Source organism: Peromyscus californicus, unplaced genomic scaffold (assembly GCF_007827085.1).
Source record: "Peromyscus californicus insignis strain IS unplaced genomic scaffold, ASM782708v3 Scaffold_6__1_contigs__length_162567912, whole genome shotgun sequence".
Lineage (NCBI taxonomy): Eukaryota > Metazoa > Chordata > Mammalia > Rodentia > Cricetidae > Peromyscus > Peromyscus californicus.
In genome coordinates, this window is record NW_026294584.1 from 129212437 (window position 1) to 129231731 (window position 19295).

A 19295-nucleotide genomic window follows, 5' to 3' on the forward strand; every position below is an offset into this window, starting at 1 on the left:
TTTTATTTGCTCTCAGTTCTGCTGGCCTCTCCCTGTACCCTTCTTGCTCCCTAATCCTCCCTTTTCCTGGAGGTCAGCAAGCCGCCTGCTTGTCCAAGCTCCAAGTTCCTTCTTTCTAGAGCCTTCTTAGTAGCCAAGTCAAAACCACAGTGGTCAGAAGGGTGCGTTCCCAGCAATTTGGCAGCAAGAAAGCCAGGCTTTGGCTTCCAGACAGGGAAAACAGGGAGGGTGGCCACACACAGGCTGCACTTCAGGGACCCTGTGACGGGAGGTGTGCCTGAGAGTCCACTTCCCACACCTGCCTCCCAACAGTGTCTCCAGGGGAGGCTGAAGTCAGCTCCCCTGATTAGTATCACCTTTCTTTCTTTCTTTCTTTCTTTCTTTCTTTCTTTCTTTCTTTCTTTCTTTCTTTCTTTCTTTCTTTTGCCTTTTTAAGACAGTCTTGCTTAGCCCAGGCTGGACTCGAACTTGCTTTGTACACAAAGATCACTTTTAATTCCTGATGCCCCTCCTGCCTCTACTACCCAACTGCTGGGATTACAGCCATGTACTTCCATGCCTAAAAGTCGTTCCCAGCATTTGAATTTGAGGATCCTGTGACAATCCAAGCAGGCCAGCTGAATTTGCTTCTAAGCCCTTAGGGCAGTGGTTCTCAACCTTCCTAGTGCTGCGACCCTTTAACACAGGTCCTCATGCTGTGGTGGCCCCCAACCATAAAATTATTTTGCTGCTACTTCATAACTGTAATTTTGCTACTACTGTGGATTGTAATGTAAATATCTGACATGCAGGATGTCTGATATGTGGCCCCCTATGAAAGGGTTGGTTTTCCCCAGGGGGTCTCGACCCACAGGTTGAGAACTGCTGCTTTAGGGAGTGACTCGAGTTCATATCCTGGGAGCCTGTCCTGGACACACCTTCTGAGAGATGACTTGGGTGCCTATCCAAGCCTGTAACTGCACATTCATAATCCAGGCTCCCTCCTCTGTCACCCCCATGGTCCCTCCACATACTCCAAGCATCTGCCTGTCTACCTGATGCTAAGGCTGTGGTACAGACAGCCATATCTTTACCCTTGTTCAGAGTCTGAGATGCTTGTTCAGCTTGAAGGTGGGGCAGTGGGGAAAGTGAGAGAGAGTTCAGCCAGCCAGGTGTATCAGTCCCAAGAGGGGGAGCAACTCTATACACTGTGACATGGGACATCTCTTTTAGTTTGCTTTCTATTGGTGTGCTAAAGATCATGACCACAAACAACTTGGGAAGGAAAGAATTCCAGTTTACAGTTGTAGTTTGTCTTGAAGAGAAGTCAGGACAGGAAACTCAAGGCAGGTACCGCCAGGCAGGAACTGAAGAAGAGGCCACTGAGGGATGCTGCTGACTGGCTTGTTCCACATGGCCTTTTCAGCCCGCTTTCTTATAGCATCCATAACCACCAGCCCAGGGGTGGCACTGCCCACAATGGGCTGGGTCCTCCCACATCAATTATCAACCAAGAAAATGCCTCCACAGACTTTCCTACAGGCCGATCTGGTGAGGCATTTTTCTCAGTTGAGGTTCCCTCTTCCTGATAACTCTAGCTGTGTCGGGTTAGCTAATCAACACAGCATCCGTGTGAGTTTTTGTTCTTGGCATGATTGTGAAGTTGTCAGTCTCTCCATGAGAGGATGCTCATTTCTGAAAAGTCACGTTCCTGTGCAGAGGGAGGAGGAGACAGTGGGAAGCAGCCTGGTGACAGCCACAAAGCCAATGACCTGACGCAATAGGAGGTGGGTTGGAAGGGAGGGGGAGGAAGGGGTGCTGGCCCACAGCAGTGACTGGATGGTGGGGGCATGAGGGAGGAATTCAAGTATCAATATGGTAATTCTGATTTCTGCACCTGTCTGAGCAATAGCTGGTATCACTCAGGAGGAGCAGAGGGGCCCCATTATCTTCAGAGTCTGACTCCCGGACCTAGGAACAGTGGGCCATCTGAAAAGGAACCAAGGGGTAAGGCCTTTGAGAGCCTTTCTGCTTGCATGGCAGGAGAATGTCCAGCATACTGAATTAAGGTTCCCACAACCCCGAAGTTGCTGTGCAGACTGTTTCCACTTCCCTGGAGTGAAGTAGAGAACAGCAGTCTCCACCGAATGTGAGGAGCTATCTGCTGATCCAGCAGCCAGCACCTCTAAAGAACCCATATAATTCAGGGTTCAAAAGACAGCTCAAACATGGGCAAGGGGTATAAATAGGTACTTTTTTTTTTTAAACAGGAGCTCTATGGTGGTTGGTAAGCGTATGGAAATGCCCAAGATGATTAGCTACTAGGAAAGTGCAAATCGAAACCACAGTGGTTTCTCCACACCCACTAGAAGGCTAAGTGAGGAAGACAGATGTCTTAGTCACTGTTTTATTGCTGTGAAGAGTCACCATGACCAAGGCAACTCTTTAAAGAAAGCACTTCATTGGGGGCTTGCTTACAGTTTCAGAGGCTTAGTCCATTATCATTATGGCAGGGAGCATGGCAGCATGCAGATGTGGTGCTGGAGATGCAATTGAGGGCTCCATTGTGACCCACAGGCCAAGAGAGAGGAAATGGATCTGGCCTGGGCTTCTGAAACCTCAGAGCCCACCTCCAGTGACACACTTACTCCAACAAGGGCACACCTACTCCAACATGGTCACACCTCCTAATCATTCTAATCCTTCTCAAATAGTTCCACTGTCTAATGACTAAACATTCAAATAGATGAGCCTGGGGGGGGGGCATTTTATTCAAACTACCATAAAGAACAGATATTGACAAGGTATAGAGAAATGGGTACCTTAAACATTGCTTTGTGTGGAATGTACGGCCGACAAAGTGGTTCCTTTGGAACAGAATTTGGTGACTCACCAAGTTAACCAGAATTACAAGATTATCTAAACCCTCTCCATCCCCAGCTCTACACCCCAAAGGAGGGAATACAAGTTCACACAAAAGCCTGCCCATAGGTCTATAACATCCTTATTCATAGCAACAGTGGGCACAGCCCAGAAGTCCATCAGCCAATGGATGCATTCACAAAAAGTAGAACATCCTTACAGTGGAATGAGGTGCAGATTCATGATATGGCATGGGAAAAAACACCATGTTAAATGAAAGAAGCAGCCCCGAAACACCACAAACCAGAGGATACTATCCACATATAAGTGTGGAAAGAGGAGATCTGCCCTAATGAGGCAGATCCTTGGATGTCAAGACACAGGGCAGGCAGCATAAGAGTTACAGAATTGTTTAGGGGGGTGATGGAAATATTCTACAAATGGAGAGTGGTGACAGTTGCTCAGCAATGTGACTAAACCAAAGCCATTTAATTTATGCTTGAAAGTATTTTCAATCATAGATTTTAAGTGCTGTGAATTAAAGTACTCATAAAACTTTATTTTTCTAAGCAATAAAAGAAAAACAGCAGCAATCCCTCTGGGAGGTGCAGCCTTGCAGACTATACTGCTAGGAGAGTCAGGCTGAGGTTTAGCCCCTTTGGACTAGTGCCTGTGTGCAGTGAACAGCTCTGGTGTTGCTGGTAACCAGAGGTGGGTCGTCAAGGTTTCCACCTATACCTGGACTTCTGTTAGCCTATCTCACAGAAGAGGGATGGTAGACCAAATGCTTTTGCCGAAGCTAGTGAAACCCCACCTGTCCCCCAGAGAGAACAGAATAACTAACGGGAATGGTTTCTACTCAACAAGGAAAATAAGCCCTGTCTTCCCGCTCTGTGCAGAGTTGACTTTGGGCCCAGGCTCAAAGTTCTCTCCTGCACACGCCCTGCAGCTGCAGTTCCAACTAACCCTTAGCATCTATCTCTAGCCACACCTCTGCCACACACCCAGCTTATTCAGTCTTTCTATTCCAGTAATGTCCACCCTCTGTGCTCCAGCAAGCCCTGGGAGCATCAGCAACGTCCTCTGTCCCTCTCAGACCCTTTCATGATCATGTGCCCCAAAGTAGCCTTCATTTCAAAACTCCACTCCTCATTCTGTTCTTCCAGCACCCCCTCCCTACTTGGAGGAACCCCATCTGCCTCCCCTCTGTCCTGACTGATTGGCAAAACAAAAAGGCATGACTTTTACTGGGTGATGCCCTTACAGGCTGCATGGCTCTGCCAGAGTCACACAGCTTTTCCAGCCTCAGTTTCCCTATCACACAAGAAACTTCTTGTTGTGTGATACAGTTTTCCTGGGGAGATGCAAGATACATATGTCTACTCACCCCCAAATGGGGAGCCCCACAACAGGCCAAAGTCACGATTGCATCAAAGTCCAGCTTAGTAAACCAATGAGTTTTATTGGGGTTACTTACAGGAGCAAGAATGACGCAAAGACAGCAACATCACCAAAGCCACCCCAGCATAGGTGACAGCTCACAAGAGCTGCACAGCCTGCAGGAAGCTTAACAGGGTGAGGAGTGTCCTTTCCAGGTGCCTCGGTTGGCCTCCTCCAGGCACCTCTGCTGGTCTTTGTATTTTCTAGGCTGGACTTGTCTTCTTCCAAGCAACTGGGCTTATCTGAGACTTTCTGTAGTCTTTACTGTTTAGATACTCTTGGGGAGGGTGGATGGAGCCCAGTGAATCAATCGGCTTCAAGGACTTCCTGTAGCTGATTGGATTCTTTGCTTCCTGCCTTAAGGAGCTTCCCTTCATTTCACTTCCCCTTAGAGCGGTGGTTCTCAACCCTCCTAATGCTGTGATCCTTTAATATAGTTCCTTATGTTGTGGTGATCCCCAACCATAAAATTATTTTCGTTGCTACTTCATAACTGTAATCTTGTTACTGAGTGGTATCTCAGTATCTAAAAGCATCAGAAACATGTTTTCTGATGGTCATGACTCACAGGTTGAGAAACTGCTGCCTTAGACCATCCTCCTGTTTCACCTCCCTGTCTTTAGAAATCTCGAAACTTCCTAAGGGCAAAGTGTCATGTTCTGATGGAAGGTTCTACTACTGTGTAGGCTGGCCTGTTTCTCTGCAAGAAAGCGAGCTCCCCAGGAATTGTCAGGTCTCCCAGGTAAGGGAGATGTTTGCTATCTCTAATACATTCTCTTATCATTCCAGGCTATGAAACCAGTTATTGGAAGCCAGACTCCAAAATTTCTCTCTCCCTCTTGGACTCCTAGAGCTTTAATCCCAGCACTTGGGAAGCAGAGCCAGGCAGATCTCTGTGAGTTCGAGGCCAGCCTGGTCTACAGAGTGAGATTCAGGACCGGCACAAAGCTACACAGAGAAACCCTGTCTTGAAAAAAGCCAAAAAAAAGAAAAAAGAAAGCAATGGAAAAGTATCAGTTCAGGACCCCCCAAGACCAAGTTTTCAGCATAAAGGAGATTTATTTGCCCCAGAGGGACAGAGGGCAGGATTAAGACACAAAGACAGGAGATAGAGGAGGAGGGAGGAGGGGAAGGGAACAAGGGAGAGGGGGAAGGGGTATTTTCCTGGGGGTGGGGTGGGGGCGAGACAAAAGACTGCCTCTGGTAGAGAGGAGACAGATGTGGCCTGTAGGCAAATGGCAGCTTATAACGGTACAAGGGAAAACCCTGTGTTAGGATGAGGTGTTTAATTTTAATTGGTTAAATATGCTAATTAGGTGAGCCAAATCGGGCTTTTGATTGTTGGATTTCAATACTTTGATAGCTGGACCTTGGTAGTCAGCCTCAGGAGGAGGAAGTGCCCAAAAAGGGAACAGACCTTGGTGGCTAGCTTTAGGAATGTAATATAAAGGTTTTTAGCAAGGCAGAGGGAATGGGAGAGAAGGGCAAGGCCTGCCAGAGCCATGTTCACCATGCCCAGGCCAGCCAGAGTCCCAGTCATAGGTATCTGACAATGACTACAAAAGCCTCAAGCCAGGGCCTCTGCAGGGGGAGACTACGCCCCTCCAAACCCAGCAGCCCTTGCTTGTGAAATGGGGATTGCAAATCCTTCTAAGAGGTTAACTGAGAAGCTACATAGGAAGCTCTCGCTAAGCGCCCACAATGAAGATGAGGATGCCTGATACCTGGGCTGCTTGTTGAATCATTGCAGTACACAGTGACTCACAGCAGTCATGGTGATATCTGACCTCTCATAGTTTGGGTAGTTGGTATTTCAGAAGCAGCCGTGCTGGGCGCTTCTAGAAGTGTCTCATGCTTTTGCCTTCTGGCCTTTGAAGGGTTAAGTTGACTGAAGAGACCTGTTGCGATGGCTCACTCACTGGCCCTCAGGTTGGTGCTAAATGTTGGCAGGAGGCCTTGGTTCATTTCATTTCAATGAAGCTACTAAGAGTCTTCGGTTATGATTTAGAATGCAGACATCACATGCTGTCACTCTGAAGTGTTCTTTTACCACACAGGTCATCCCCATTCACCATGGGCTCCACAAACACGTAAGAAGTGGGAGGGAGGCGAAGGACATTGCACCATCTTAGAGATGAGCTGCCTCAGGCAAGGCTGGTTTCTTTCATTGCCTGAGACCAGGTGGAGAGCCACTGACCACTGGCGCGGCAGGATTTGAAGTCAGGTTGCTCAGCCCAGACCCTGAACTCAAAAGCATTACCTATGTGGTACCCACCGTCTTCATGGAAGCCATTGCACATTCACTGGCTGAGCACCAATGGGAGGGAGCTGGCAGCTACAAGGTACACAGTGCCAGAGCCCCAGCCAGCTCCCAGATCCTCTGCCTGCCAGTTCTTTGCTCTTTCTACCCTGCAGAGAAGAACTACCATCAAAGAGCCTGGCAAATCCTTCCACAGAAAAACGTGGGAAGAACTATAGAAAACTAACGGGCTTTAGAGCTAGGGCCGAACCTCTGGCACTGACTTCAGGATGCCCTTGGTAAGTCCCTTCCCTTTTCCAGGTCTAACTTCCCAGGTGTCTCTAAAGACCTTGTACTGTACGGGCAAACTGTTCCTTCCATTGCCATTTGCTAAGCACCTGCTGTGGATAAAGACAGAGCACCTGCCTAAGAGTCACCCACACTCAGATGGAGTAAAATACTCAGCTGGACTCTAGCCAGCCAGGAGACCCTGGAAGGCACAGAGACAGACACAGAGGACTCTACAAACCCACCAAGTGCCAGGCGAGGAGGGATTAACGTTGATGAGGTGTTTGTGGGCATGGCTGAGAGGTCTGAGATTCCCAGGTTGAGACAAGGGCAGAGTGGGCACAAGAGCAGATGACATGGGACCCCATGGTCCTTGGGAGTGTGTGGTCTTACCTCTGGGGTTTGTAGGAGTGCTGTCGGCTGCAGGGTCCTTGTTCTGCTGTGTGGGGAGTGGGTTACAGAGGGCAAGGTCCTGGTGCTGATAGCTTATTTTTGGTCCAGACTGCCAGATGTCCCAGTGTGGGGAGGCTGTATGACTTAGGAAAGGAGAGGAAGGGACATCATGAAGCTGCATCCTGGAACCATCTGCCAGTCTCTGAGCTCACATCCATCCAGCTCTGTAGGAACCTCAGATGACTCTGCCACCAAAAGGCACATCGCTAGCTCTCTGCTCTCCCTTCTACACTCCTCTCCCACTCCTCTTGCCTGGTAAGGTCAGCCTGGCCCCTCAACATTCCTGCAGTGGCCCCCTTCCTTTCCTGCCTACATGGCTTCGCTCCACCTGAAATCCAGCTTTTCCGTGCCCAATCAGTTTTTTTTTTGGTCTGGTGTCTTTCAAAAGCCGTCTCAGAATAATGTCTCTACAAAGCCATTTCATGGGCCCTTAAGCTTGTTTCTCTTACATTCATCATAAAAGCTTTTAAAGAATGTATTTCGAATTGTGGGAAAGTAAGAACTTAGCATTTTCACCATTTAAGCATATGCTTTACAGCATAAACAAAACCCCGGTGTGGCACAGCCATCACCTGCTGCCCACTTCCAGAATGTTCATATTCTCTCATGCAAAGGCTCGGTGATCACATAAAAGCTTTTTAATGGGGTCTGTATTCATTAGCACACTCTCAGTTAAGAGAGAAACCCCGGTCTAAACAGGACTGCTCTAAGATGATAATGTGTCAGTTCACGAAAAGTCTTCGTTGGTTCCAGGCATGGCCGGATCTAGGCACCAAACAGGAACACCCACATGTGCTCACCCATCCTTTGATTTCTGCTCGTTCAAGTGCTGGCCCGCCCTGCCTTGATGGCCATTGGCAGCTCAGGTTTTCACCCTGATGTTCAGCAAACCCTCAGAGAAGACAAAGACTTCACTACCTAGAACACTGGCGCTTCCTAGGACTGATTCCCTTTGGCTCAGTATTGGTTGCATGCTAGCCCCTGAACCTGGCCTTGGGACCAGAGAGCTGGAACATGCTGATTGGGCCAGAACAGAGTCCTGTGTCCTGCAGTCCAATGACTACATAGCATGGTTCTCTATAGCACACGGGTTCTTCCTCAAGGATAAGGGGAACAGCAGTGGGAATTGGCAGATACAACAGATTGCTCACCACTCTGACACTTGCAAATGTCCCTCCCCCCAGTCTTTTCTTAGTAAATGGCTTCATGTTGGCAGGAATCTCTTCAACTGTCCCCTCCCCTGCTGCTTAACAGAGCCAGCTCCCAAAGCCTTTCTGACTCTCCTCTCTCCTCATACCAGTCCCCAACTGTTCCTTGCCTGGCTCCACAGGACCCACCCCCATCTCCTGGGCTATTAAAGCCCCCCCCCCACCATCTCCTTACCCCCTCCAGGGCCATCTCTTCCAAGTTCCAAACTGATCAGCACTCTTGAGAGCCTCCCCAGGTGTGCGAGGCTTCCATCTGCAGCCTCCCTTGCTGTCGGGCCCTCACGCATGACCTGAGTTTGGGGAGAGACTCCAGCATCTTAGACAAGTCTCAAGAAATCAGAATGTAGAGAACAGTACCCCTCTCCTCAGGCAGTAGCATGTGGCTACACAGAGGAGCCTCCTGTTTCTAAGAGTCCTCTGTGCTCCAGCTGCCACGGAGTTGAACAGTTTCCCCGGGGGACCTTGAGATGTGTCCTCGAGACTGCTGGGGAAAGAACAAGGGACAACTTAGCAGTGACCTGTGTGGATGGGAACAAAGATGTCTCCACAGATACCAATGTGGTTACATACAGTCCTGGGTACTTTTCCCTTAGAATTAGCTGCCTGAGATCAGTCTCTTAGCGAGTGATGGGGTCTCTGCAGGCCTGGGACGGCTTCCCCTAAACTAAGCTGCCACTTTGGCTCACCTAAGGCTTTGGACTGTGGGTCAGATGTAAGCAGAGTCTGAGTCTCCCTGGAGTCAGCAGCTTCTGCCCCAGGGCCCAGCAGAGTAGGGACTGGGGAAACTTTATTCTATACCAACTGTAAGGGCCTTGAGGGAAGCAGAGAAAGGCAGGAGAGACATGGGCGCGCACCCACATGTGTGAAGTCCTGTTGTATGGTGCACAAAGATCACCAGGACAATGATCATGCGTATGTGCCCCACCATCTAGGTAAGCACACAACAGCCTGTGTTCACAGAGCCCTCACGTTGTGCAAAGCCATTCCGTCCTGTGGAACTGACTTCACATAACCATTTCTACTTGCAGCGAGCCTGGAGCCATCGTCTTCATCTGGGGATGGAGAGGCTTATGTGCAGAGTGGCCCCGTGCTTTCCCAGGGTCCTGCTGGGATCTGGGTGCAGGCAGCTCAACACCACAGTCTATGTTTTCCCCCAGCCCTGGGCCCTGCTCCTGGTGACCTCCGCTGCATGAAACCTTCTCCCTTACCTCCCGTCACAGAGTTCGCACCAAAACTGTGCGCTTAGGACGGAAGAGAGGGGAGACGCCTAGTCATCCCAATGTGGTACCTGCCATTCATGTCCAAGGACCTGGGTTCATCCCCAGCACCTTCAGATCCCTCTCTCTCTCTCTTTCTCTCTCTCTCTCTCTCTCTCTCTCTCCCCCCCCCAGAGAGACAGACAGACAGACAGACTTACTTCACGCTGTGTATCTAGCCAACTTTGAAATGGAAGAATCAGACTTTCAGCATTAGTTAGCTTTCCATCACTGTGACTGAACACCTGAGAAAATCAGCCTTTGTGATGAGAAGGTTGTTCTAACTTACAGCTTCCGAGGTTTGCTCCATTATTTGGAGCAGAAGCTACGGCAACAGAAGTTCATGGGGGAGGCAGAGGCTACTTCTATCATGGTGACCAGAAAGCCAAGAGAGAGGGAGAGATAAAGAAGGAGCAGAGGCTAAAATACAACTATCTGATCATGTTCCCGGTGGCCTGCTTCCTCCCACTAGGCCCCACCCCCTGGCTCCTCCCCCAAAATGTCACCAGCTGGGGACCAAGGCTTGAACACATGAGCCCTTGAGGACTGTCCAGATCCAAACTATGACACCGTCTGAGACCAGGAACTTGGATCTGGCCGAGAGCCAACCGAAAGGCTGGCTTTGGTGATTAAAGGGCAGCCTGCCCCCTCTCCACTCTGGTCCCAGAGCATGCATTTGCTCTCTCAACCCAAGCAGGAAAGAACTCAGCAAAGAGCCATCTTGTCTTTGGTGGCTTTGGGGGCAGTTTCATAAAAACAACCTTGGGGATCTCTTAGCACCCAGAGTGCGCTGTCCTTGAGGAACTGGCTGACTTCAGCTGCAATGGGTGGGGAGCTGAATGGGCACTCTGCCCAGACCTACGCATTGTCTACAGCTTGTAGCATGACTTGACAGCCCAACGTAAGTGGCACTCACTTCCTCTGGGTTGGGAAGGCTTCGAGAGTTTCCAGTCTCGTCTATGCAGCAGGCAGCCATCTCCCTCCTCATCAGTAGATGCCAGCTGATTCCAGCTGACTCCCCTGGGATTTGTTCCCCAGTCAGACACGGTTTGGTGGCTGACAAACTGCACCTTGGACAAGTCCCTTCTCGGCTGTGGATCTTCCTCAGTTTCCCTACGTGAACAGGAAGAAGTTGGCTTGGCTTTGGTGAGCTACAGTTCCTGCTTTCCAGAAGAGGAAGGAAGGGAGGAGACTCGGTTACTGAGCACCCACCAGAGCCAAGTGCTGCTCTGGCCTCCACACACACACATGACTAGATCCCAGCAACGGTTCTGGAGGGAGGGGACACCTGCAACTTCCAGATTCCTCTCGTCTCTCATCACACCTGAGTCTGGGGACTCAGCCCTTGCCCTCTTCTCGACCCCAGTGGCTAAAGAGTGACTGATCCCACCCCAGACCAGCCATCGGCCTGTGACTCAGGCTTGGCCAATCAGAACAACTGTTGTAATTTCAGAGCTGGGTATGTGGTTCAGGCCAGGCCAGCGGGGGAGTTATTATTACTGGCTACTGTTGCCTGCAGCAAAAAGAATTGTCACCCAAATTCTGTCTACGACCTGGGAATTGTTCTCATTTTACCTACAGGTAGGGAAACTGAGGCCCTAAGATGCAAAGTAAATGCAGAGGTGGCCAGTGACACAGGAGGGATGCTTAATGGACTCTCCCTTCCCTCCCTCCAACTGCTACTCTGGGACTCAGTTTCCCTTCTCTCACTTTCTTCCACAAAGTACAGAAGCCAGAGCCACTCAGGTTCCAGATCTGGCTTAGGACTTCCTCTCTGGTCTTGGAAGGACTTAATAGCCAACTGAACTTTAAAAAAAACAAAATCTCTCCGGCAATGGTGGCGCACGCCTTTAATCCCAGCACTCGAGAGGCAGAGATAGGGATCTCTGTGAGTTTGAGGCCAGCCTGGTCTAAGAGCCAGTACAAAGAAACCCTGTCTTGAAAATCAACCAACCAACCAACCAACCAACCAACCAACCAACCAACCAACCAATGAAACAAAAAAACGAAGATCTCACTGTGTGGTCTAGGTTGCCTTAAACTCAAACCCCTGCTCCCTCTACCTCCCAAGTGTGTGACTACAGGTGTGTGCATCATCCTGAGCCCTCAGATGAAGACAGAGCCGCCTCCTAGAACTGCTGTGAGAAATAGGCCCATTAACCAAGCAAAGCTCTCAGGCCAAAGTCTCCACAGGACAGAGGACAGGAGGGCTAGCCTTAGTTTTTCACCTGCGACCTGCCTCTTGCTAGGTGGTTGACCCTAGACAGACACGGCCCAGGTTACAATGTGATCTGTCAGTCACAAATGCCACAGCAAAGATTAAAAAAAAAAATCACCAGAGGCTTCAAATAACGTCTTAACACATTGTTTCTAAAATGCTGATTTTCCTAAAATTGCCCCTGTGTAGAGCAGGCCTAAGTAGGCCTTAGGAAGTGAAACCTCCTTGAGAGAATTCCAAGTTATCAGGCCTTTGCTGACTTTCAGAAAGCAGAGAGATGACAGGAACCCCACCATTTCCGAGGCTCCCCCTGACTTCTGCACTCCCTACAGCTGTGGGGAGGAAATATCTTGCCTTACAGTTTATAACAGGTGCAACATAGTCGCTCACTCAGTTCCAAAGGGTGCATTAGTCCCACAAAGTGTAAATACCAAGGCCCGAGAGTAGCCTGGAAGTGGGAGGAACTTGCTGTGGATTCCTGCGCTCCTGGGTCTTCTAAGGTACAGGTCAGAGAGGGGAACTCTTTTCTCTGAATCACACCAGTCAGGCAGGGTTGGTACCCAGGCCCAACAGCTGTCCTGAATTCAGTCACATGTCTCTGGGTTCCTAATGGCATTTCTAACGAATCTGGAGCCCCCACTTTGCAGACAGGCACAGACAGGCTCAGGGGCTAGGGCTACAGTGAGGTTTGTACCAAGTAAGCCTTGCGTGTAGATGACATCACCGAACTTGCCAGTAGCCCCACTGAGATGAAGATTGGCTTGGCCTTGGCCCTTGGGCTCAGGCTGGGTGGGATAGAAGTGCAGTTCTCTCTGTGACCCCGGAGATGCTACAGAGCCACTCTAGGCCTCCGTTTCCTTGTCTGTAAACAGGGATGATGACTGTTCCTTTCCTCTCATGTGGTGTGAGGTTTAAACAAGGCACACCTGTAGTGCTGGGAACAGAGATGGGCCCACAGGACAGAAACGGGGCTAAGGCTACCGTGCAGGTCTGTGGAAATGAGCCCCCTGGGGAATGCTGAGCCTGCATTCCCATGAGCACTCACTACTACAGGAGGATGAGCCCCTTCTAGGAGGCAGGCTGTCATAGCAAGGAGGAGTCTCTTCCCTCCCTCGGCTGCCCTCCGGTTGCTGAGCGTTCCCATCTGAAGTCATTACTGTACATTAAACCGGCTTTCCTGAGGCGGACAAAGAAAGGAAAAATGCCCTCTCCCAGCTCAGAAAATGAAAACAGTACAAGTTCCACACTGGAGACCTGCGCGCGCGCGCGCACACACACACACACACACACACACACACACACACACACACACACACACACACGTCCATCCCCTCTTCCTAAGTGAGATGGTACAGTGAAAGTTGAACTCGCTTGAGTAGCTCAGAGCAAGGCTCTGGATTCCAGCTCTGCACTTGCAGGTTGAGGAGAGAGGGGGAAGGGAAGGAGGGGGGCAGACAGACCTCATTCTTCAGGGCCTAGAGAGAAACAGAAGGGTGCGTGGTTTTAAACCTCGGGAGTCTCACTGTTACACTTTTTTTTTCTCCCCATAACAGGGTTTCTCTGTGCAGTCTTGGCTGTACTGGAACTCACTCTGTAGACCAGGCTGGCCTCGAACTCACAGAGATCTGCCTGCCTTTGCCTCCTGAGTGCTGAGATTAAAGGCGTGCGCCACCACCACCTCCCGGCTACACTTTTTTTTTTTTTTTTTTTTTTTAAACTGATCCCTCTAGTGTCTTCCTCCGTCCACTTGTGGTTGAATTTGTGGAGCATCCTGTCTGCTCCTCCGCATCTGAGTCTGGTCTGTGGCTCTGCGTGCGCTCGGGTGCGCGTGCAGGTAGCAGTGCCATCACCAGGCTTCCGACTCATCCCTGGCCTCTTGCCCAGAGCAGCGCTCGGCCATGGACCCGGGGCGCGGCGGTGGAAGCCGGGCAAGGGAGGGTGCCCTGGGGCTGGTGGTGGGCGGGCCCCTCGGCGGCTCCTCCCCCGCGCCCGCCTCCGCGTGCTCCCGCCACCCCCGAGGCCTCCGCCAACCGCACCGAGCAGCCTGGCAGCCGCGGCCAAACTTTCCCCGGAGCCGGCGCGGGTGAGTCGGAGCGCGGCGCGGGCAGGGGCGGGAACCGGGCGGCGGGCGAGGATGCGCTCAGACCGGGCTCTGAGGTCCTCGCCCCCGCAGGGCGGCGGGGACACCCCGCAGGTGGCCGCACGAGGTGGGCGCGCCGGGTGCCTTGGCGACGCCGGCGGCCTGGGTAGGATGGCGGAGCTGTGGCTACTGCGCCCGGACGCACAAACACCTGTGGCTTCCTCCGGCTTGGGCCAGGCGCGCCGATCCACGTGGGCCTCTCGACTCCTGGGCCAGAGGGCCGCTTCTGGGGCCCCCCGAGCTTCCTCGGGGTCTGACTTTGATGCAAACGGTGAACCCAGCCCCTGGGTGGAGGTGCGATCTCCGTGCCAAGCTGCGGGCATCCACTATCTTTCAAATCCTCCTGAATTCCCAGGACCCAGGTACTAATATACCCACTTTACAGAGGATTAAACTGAGGCTCGGGGAGGGAAAGTTGTGCCGCAGAGAAGCGCCTCCAACCTAAATTGGATGAATCCAGGCTACTTAGGTAGGTGGAACCCAAACCAGGTGTCTGGGTATGAAAGGCATCAGAACGCGCTCGCTTCTTTCCCAGCTGGCTGTACCATCTTCTTCTGGCTGCTGTACTAGAAGGGATCCTTTCGGGGGCGGGGGGGGAGTGGATGCTGTGACCAGGATGTGGATTCTGGTGGCAGAGGTCCGTGGGGGCTGCCGTTTCGGGACGAGGGTTGGGAGATACAAAATTCTGGAATTTACGCTGGGTTGCTCTGGAACCAGAGCACAAAGGGATGCTCCAGGCAGGGTTGCTGTCCTCCGGCAGGGGGCTCCTACCTCAGACCGACTGGAGCTGTATCCCGGTAGTATCCCGCTAGAAGATCCCCAGGCTGGGGCGCTTGGAGAGTACATTCCGATGTTGGGGGGCGGGGAGAGGGAGGGCAGGAACCTGAGCGCAAGTGAAGTGTGTCACTGGAACATGAAGGAGAAGGGAGGTGGGGATCTGACAGGGAGGGCTTGAATTCCCCACCCTTGGCTTTATTCCTGGGGGTCACTAGCAATCCTTGGAGACAGCAAGAGCCCACGGGAGATGATTGTGGATTAACATAGTTTATACAGCAGCCGTGCAAGGCACCATTATTGAGCAATAGGTGGAGACTCGAAGAGGTTAACTAGATTGCCTAGAGTTGGCCAGCTGGTCCGTGGTGGAGTGGGGATTGAGTACCAATCTTGCCTGTGTCTTGGACTATCAGTGAAGCTCAGGTGGCAGATGGAACCTCAGGTCCTTCTGCGCTGTGGCTGGCAGCAGTGGAGATAAACAGTAGAGGGATGCTAGGCAACAGGGGTCACAGCACCCCTGCTTCTGCCTCCAACAGGTCTCTTTGGGTGGGTCGCTGCCACTGAGTAACTTCTTACAGGAATCCCTGCTCACCCATGTTGATATCGTGCTGTGACTTGGGGCTTGCTGGACCTTCAGTCCATGGCCACCTAGCTGCCCCCAGAACATTGCCCCTGGTGAAGTACAGGGTTTGCCTGATGCTGTTTTCAAATATGACAAAGACCTGAAGAGCCAGCAGGTAGCTGGGTACCACCCATCTATAACTTCAGAGCTGTGCAGAGCCCAGAGCTGCCTGCCAGGGTCCCTAGCACCCTCCACCCTCAGAACAGTCCTGGGCAGTCCTGGCTTGGAAGGAGTCCCCAGCCCTGATTTGAGTGTGGTGAGGAGGTATTTTGTATGTGAATTTCTCACCTGCACACCTTCCTTTCTATAGTCAAGGAGTGCCTGGCAGAAACACAGTGGTTTTCCCTCAGTACTAAGGCATGGCAGAGAGGTCGTAGGTGCATTTCTGGGTCCGGTCACCATGCTGTCTCTCATGTGCTGTCACAAGCTGCTTTACCTCTTTCCATTTCCCACTTTTTGAATGGAGGTATTCATGGTTCCTTCCTCCCTGGGCTGGTGAGAGAATTAACTGTGTTCACGTTGACAAGGCACTGTAACGGTGCCTTGTAATTTACCAGAGTGCCATGTAAGTGCGGCTGTTGTCACTCTGACGCTCTGGCGGCCTCAGCACAGCAAGCCTGTGAGCTCCTGGCCACTGGGATGCTTGATGCTTTGATTTTTATTAACATTAACAAGAGCCTTGTTCATGCTAGGCAAACACTGGACCACTGAGCTACATCTCTAGATCCCCACCCCCTACCCCTGCTTTCTCACCTGCAAAATGGGGCCAATCTAGTTAGAGGCTGCCTGCCTCAAAAGTCCTCCTCAGCCTCTAACAGGCAGAAGACTCCTCGCCCAGCCAGCCCTGCGCCAGGTCCTAGGGAAGCCCCAGGTATTGCTGCCCTTGTCGCCGCATCCCCGGGCCTGTCGCTTTCACCTTGCAGCTTGAACTTTATGCTCTTGCGTGGTTTGGATCCAGGGTAGTTTTCAAGCAGATGTTTTCTAAAAGGAAGTGGCCAGGCTAGGAGGGACTTGGGGAGTCTCCAGTTGGAGGGCCGAAGAAGGTGTTTCCTGTCTCTCAGCCTGGATTTGAACCCTGTGGTCATTGCTTGGGTTCCCCATGGAGAGGCAAGAGTCTCTTGACAATTACAGGGTTAAAGGGCATGCGTGAGGTCTGTTTCACAAGATCTGCCCACAGCTGTCCCAACAGAGGACACACAGCTGTCCCAACAGAGGACACCAGCCACTGCCTCTGAGAGTGTGCAGCTGGCTGTGGTGATGCTGCTGCATGCCTTCTGATCAAGGAGAGTGCCTTCAGAGGTCTGCAGGCCCTCTCCCAGGCAAGGACACACATGGTTGAAACCCATTTCTGTCCCTGAGAACCAAATGACCATGGACTCCAGTATTCTCATCTGTGAAATGGCCATGAATCTTCCTTACTACCAGTAATCCTGTTCCTCAGATTTAACTCAGAGATAGACAGGCAAAGAAAAGAAAAGAAAAACCAGCTGAGTGTATAAATGGCAAAGAATTACATGCAATTGTAAATAATTCTCATTAGCATTCAGACTGGGCATTAGCTATAATTGCTCCTGATCCAAGATGCTTTGTCTGAAAGCCGTACCTGGCAGAGGATCCTTCAAGCCCCAGTCACCCGCTGCCCTCTCTTTCACGGTGACTCGGAGCATTGCTGAATCTCAGGAGGTAATTATAACAAAGCTGTATCTTATAAGTGACTCACTTCTGCCATTAACGGTGGCAGAAGACTCAGTGGCTCTCTCTCAGGAAACAATGCTGCTGATGCTGTCCAGGGTGGGGGCTGGAGGATGCCTCCCCTCTTTTATGCACTCATCAACCCCACGGTAATTCTCTGATGATCCTGCAGGAGGATCACACGGACTGAAGCAGACAGCTCTCGCTTGGCCCCAGTGGCTTGCTTGCATGGTGAGGGAGGGGCTCTTGCACCTTGTTGCTGCGAGAAGAATGTGTGTTAGCAACCACTGTACCGTTAAAGATGAGGAGTGGAAGTGGGGAGATGATAGCAGTTCCGGGGATGAGTTCAAAGTGTAGCCGCTGGTGTCCAGTGGAGCTGAGTTTGGATGTGGGCTCTTCTTCCAGTTTGTTAGTGAGGTTTGGATGGGTTCCCAACTAGAGGATGACTCTTGTAGAGCAGGGACTGTGTCCGTCTTGGTAAGTACCCCCGTTCCACGAAAGGCACCTACGGATGCCTGGTGAAGAACTGAACCTTGACTTTCCCATCTGTAGAACGGAGCCAGATAGAACAACACCTTCCCTAGGGGTTGCTATGAGAATTGATCGAAGAAATGTTATGACCAGAGTAAGGACTCTGTGATGCCTTTGATGACAGATAGATGGACAGAAGGGAGGACACTGTTGTCCAGGCTAAGAAACAGAACATTAGTCTCTGACCCCCGAACTACAAAGAAGCAATAGTACTAGCCAGAAGAAGGTCCTGTATTTAGCTAGCACTACAAGAGTGTTTTCACGTCCGTTTCCTTCTGACGCTGAGGCAGGAATCCCTGTCCTTGCTTTACAGGTGAGGAAACCGAGGTTGACGCAACAGTGTAAATGATCTTAGTGATTTCTACAAACATGATTAATACACACCAAAGCCAGAGTCTAAAAGCAATATGAAATGGAACCTCGGGTCCTTCTGCGCTGTGGCTGGCAGCAGTGGCGATAAACAGGAGGTACTAGGCAATGGGCCACAGCACCCCTGCTTCTGCCTCCAATAGGTCTCCTTGGGTGGGTCGCTGCCACTGAGTAACTTCTTACAGGAATCCCATGTTGATATCCTGCTGTGACTCAGGGCTGGCTGGACCTTCCATCCAAAGCTCCCCAGCTCCCCCCAGAGCATTGCCCCTGGTGGAAGAGGACACAGGTTACTCCAATTTCCAAGTCCCAGTTGTTACTGCCAAGCCCTCTGTTGCCCTCTAGAGGACAGAAGGTGTAGTGTTTAGTCTTCCATGAACATTGTACCTCTTTTCAATGGAGGGTTTCGGTAACCGTTTTTAACAGCTCATAGTGTGAGTTCTTAATTTTCTCCTGATGACTCAATACATCTTTTGTTAGCTATATTCCCAGGTACTTGATAGTTTGAGGCTGTTGTATTTGTTGGACATTTATATATTTTAAATTAAAGTTCTGTTAGTTTCTTGTTAGGGAACTACATTTGCATTTTGCAAATTAATTTTGCATCCAGAAATATTTGCCAAACCTCTTACTAATTAAAAACTGCCCTAGTAGATTCTTTAGAAAGCATGGCATATACAATGGTAGAAGATACAATGAGCAATTTCATCTCTTTCTTTCTAATTCTCTTGTTCCTCCTAAGACTTCAGTGTGGTGAATTAAAGTGTCTATGGGCATTGTGCCTCTTGCTGGGGCAGTGCAGGAGCTGTTCTAATTTGAAGACTAAATATAGTTTGACTCTAGGTTTGTGGTAAATCACTCTGTCAGGTTGAAGAAGTCCCTCTCATTCCCAGTGTCTAGTTTTCTGTTCTTCTTAGTAAATGGAAGTAGACATTTTAAGGATGCTTTTCCTACATCAGCCTGGATGATCATATAATCTTTTCCCCACTCTTGTGGCCTGATAAGCCTTGATTTTTGCTTCTTTGGCATAAACGCACCTTGTGTCATCCTGCAGCATCTCTGCAGACGATCTTTTAGCATAGGATTGGAATGTGAGTGCACGAGTGAAATTCCTGGTGATTTACATATTGAAGCGTATTTATCAGACTTTGGCTGGTTTAACTTTCTTCTGTGCTGGAAGCAGTTGCTGAAGCAGGGTGTTGTTCTTCCTGGGGTGTTTGCTAG

At 50.7% G+C, this 19295-nt stretch overlaps 1 protein-coding gene across 3 annotated transcripts in view; it reads left to right on the plus strand.

Moving 5' to 3' along the window:
• Positions 1-13676: 13676 nt before the first annotated feature.
• Positions 13677-19295, plus strand: part of Hrh1 (histamine receptor H1) — a 90938-nt gene continuing 85319 nt past the window's right edge. The window contains exon 1 of one of the 3 annotated variants that reach the window (XM_052720850.1): positions 13677-14026. Coding sequence is in view for 2 of the 3 variants with exons in the window: in XM_052720848.1 (XP_052576808.1) it covers positions 14346-14445 (100 nt within the window). In the remaining variant the exon portion in view is untranslated. Of the gene's footprint in view, positions 14027-14048; positions 14446-14480; positions 14553-19295 lie in introns of those variants that run through there. The other 2 variants (XM_052720848.1, XM_052720849.1) reach the window with 2 other exon arrangements.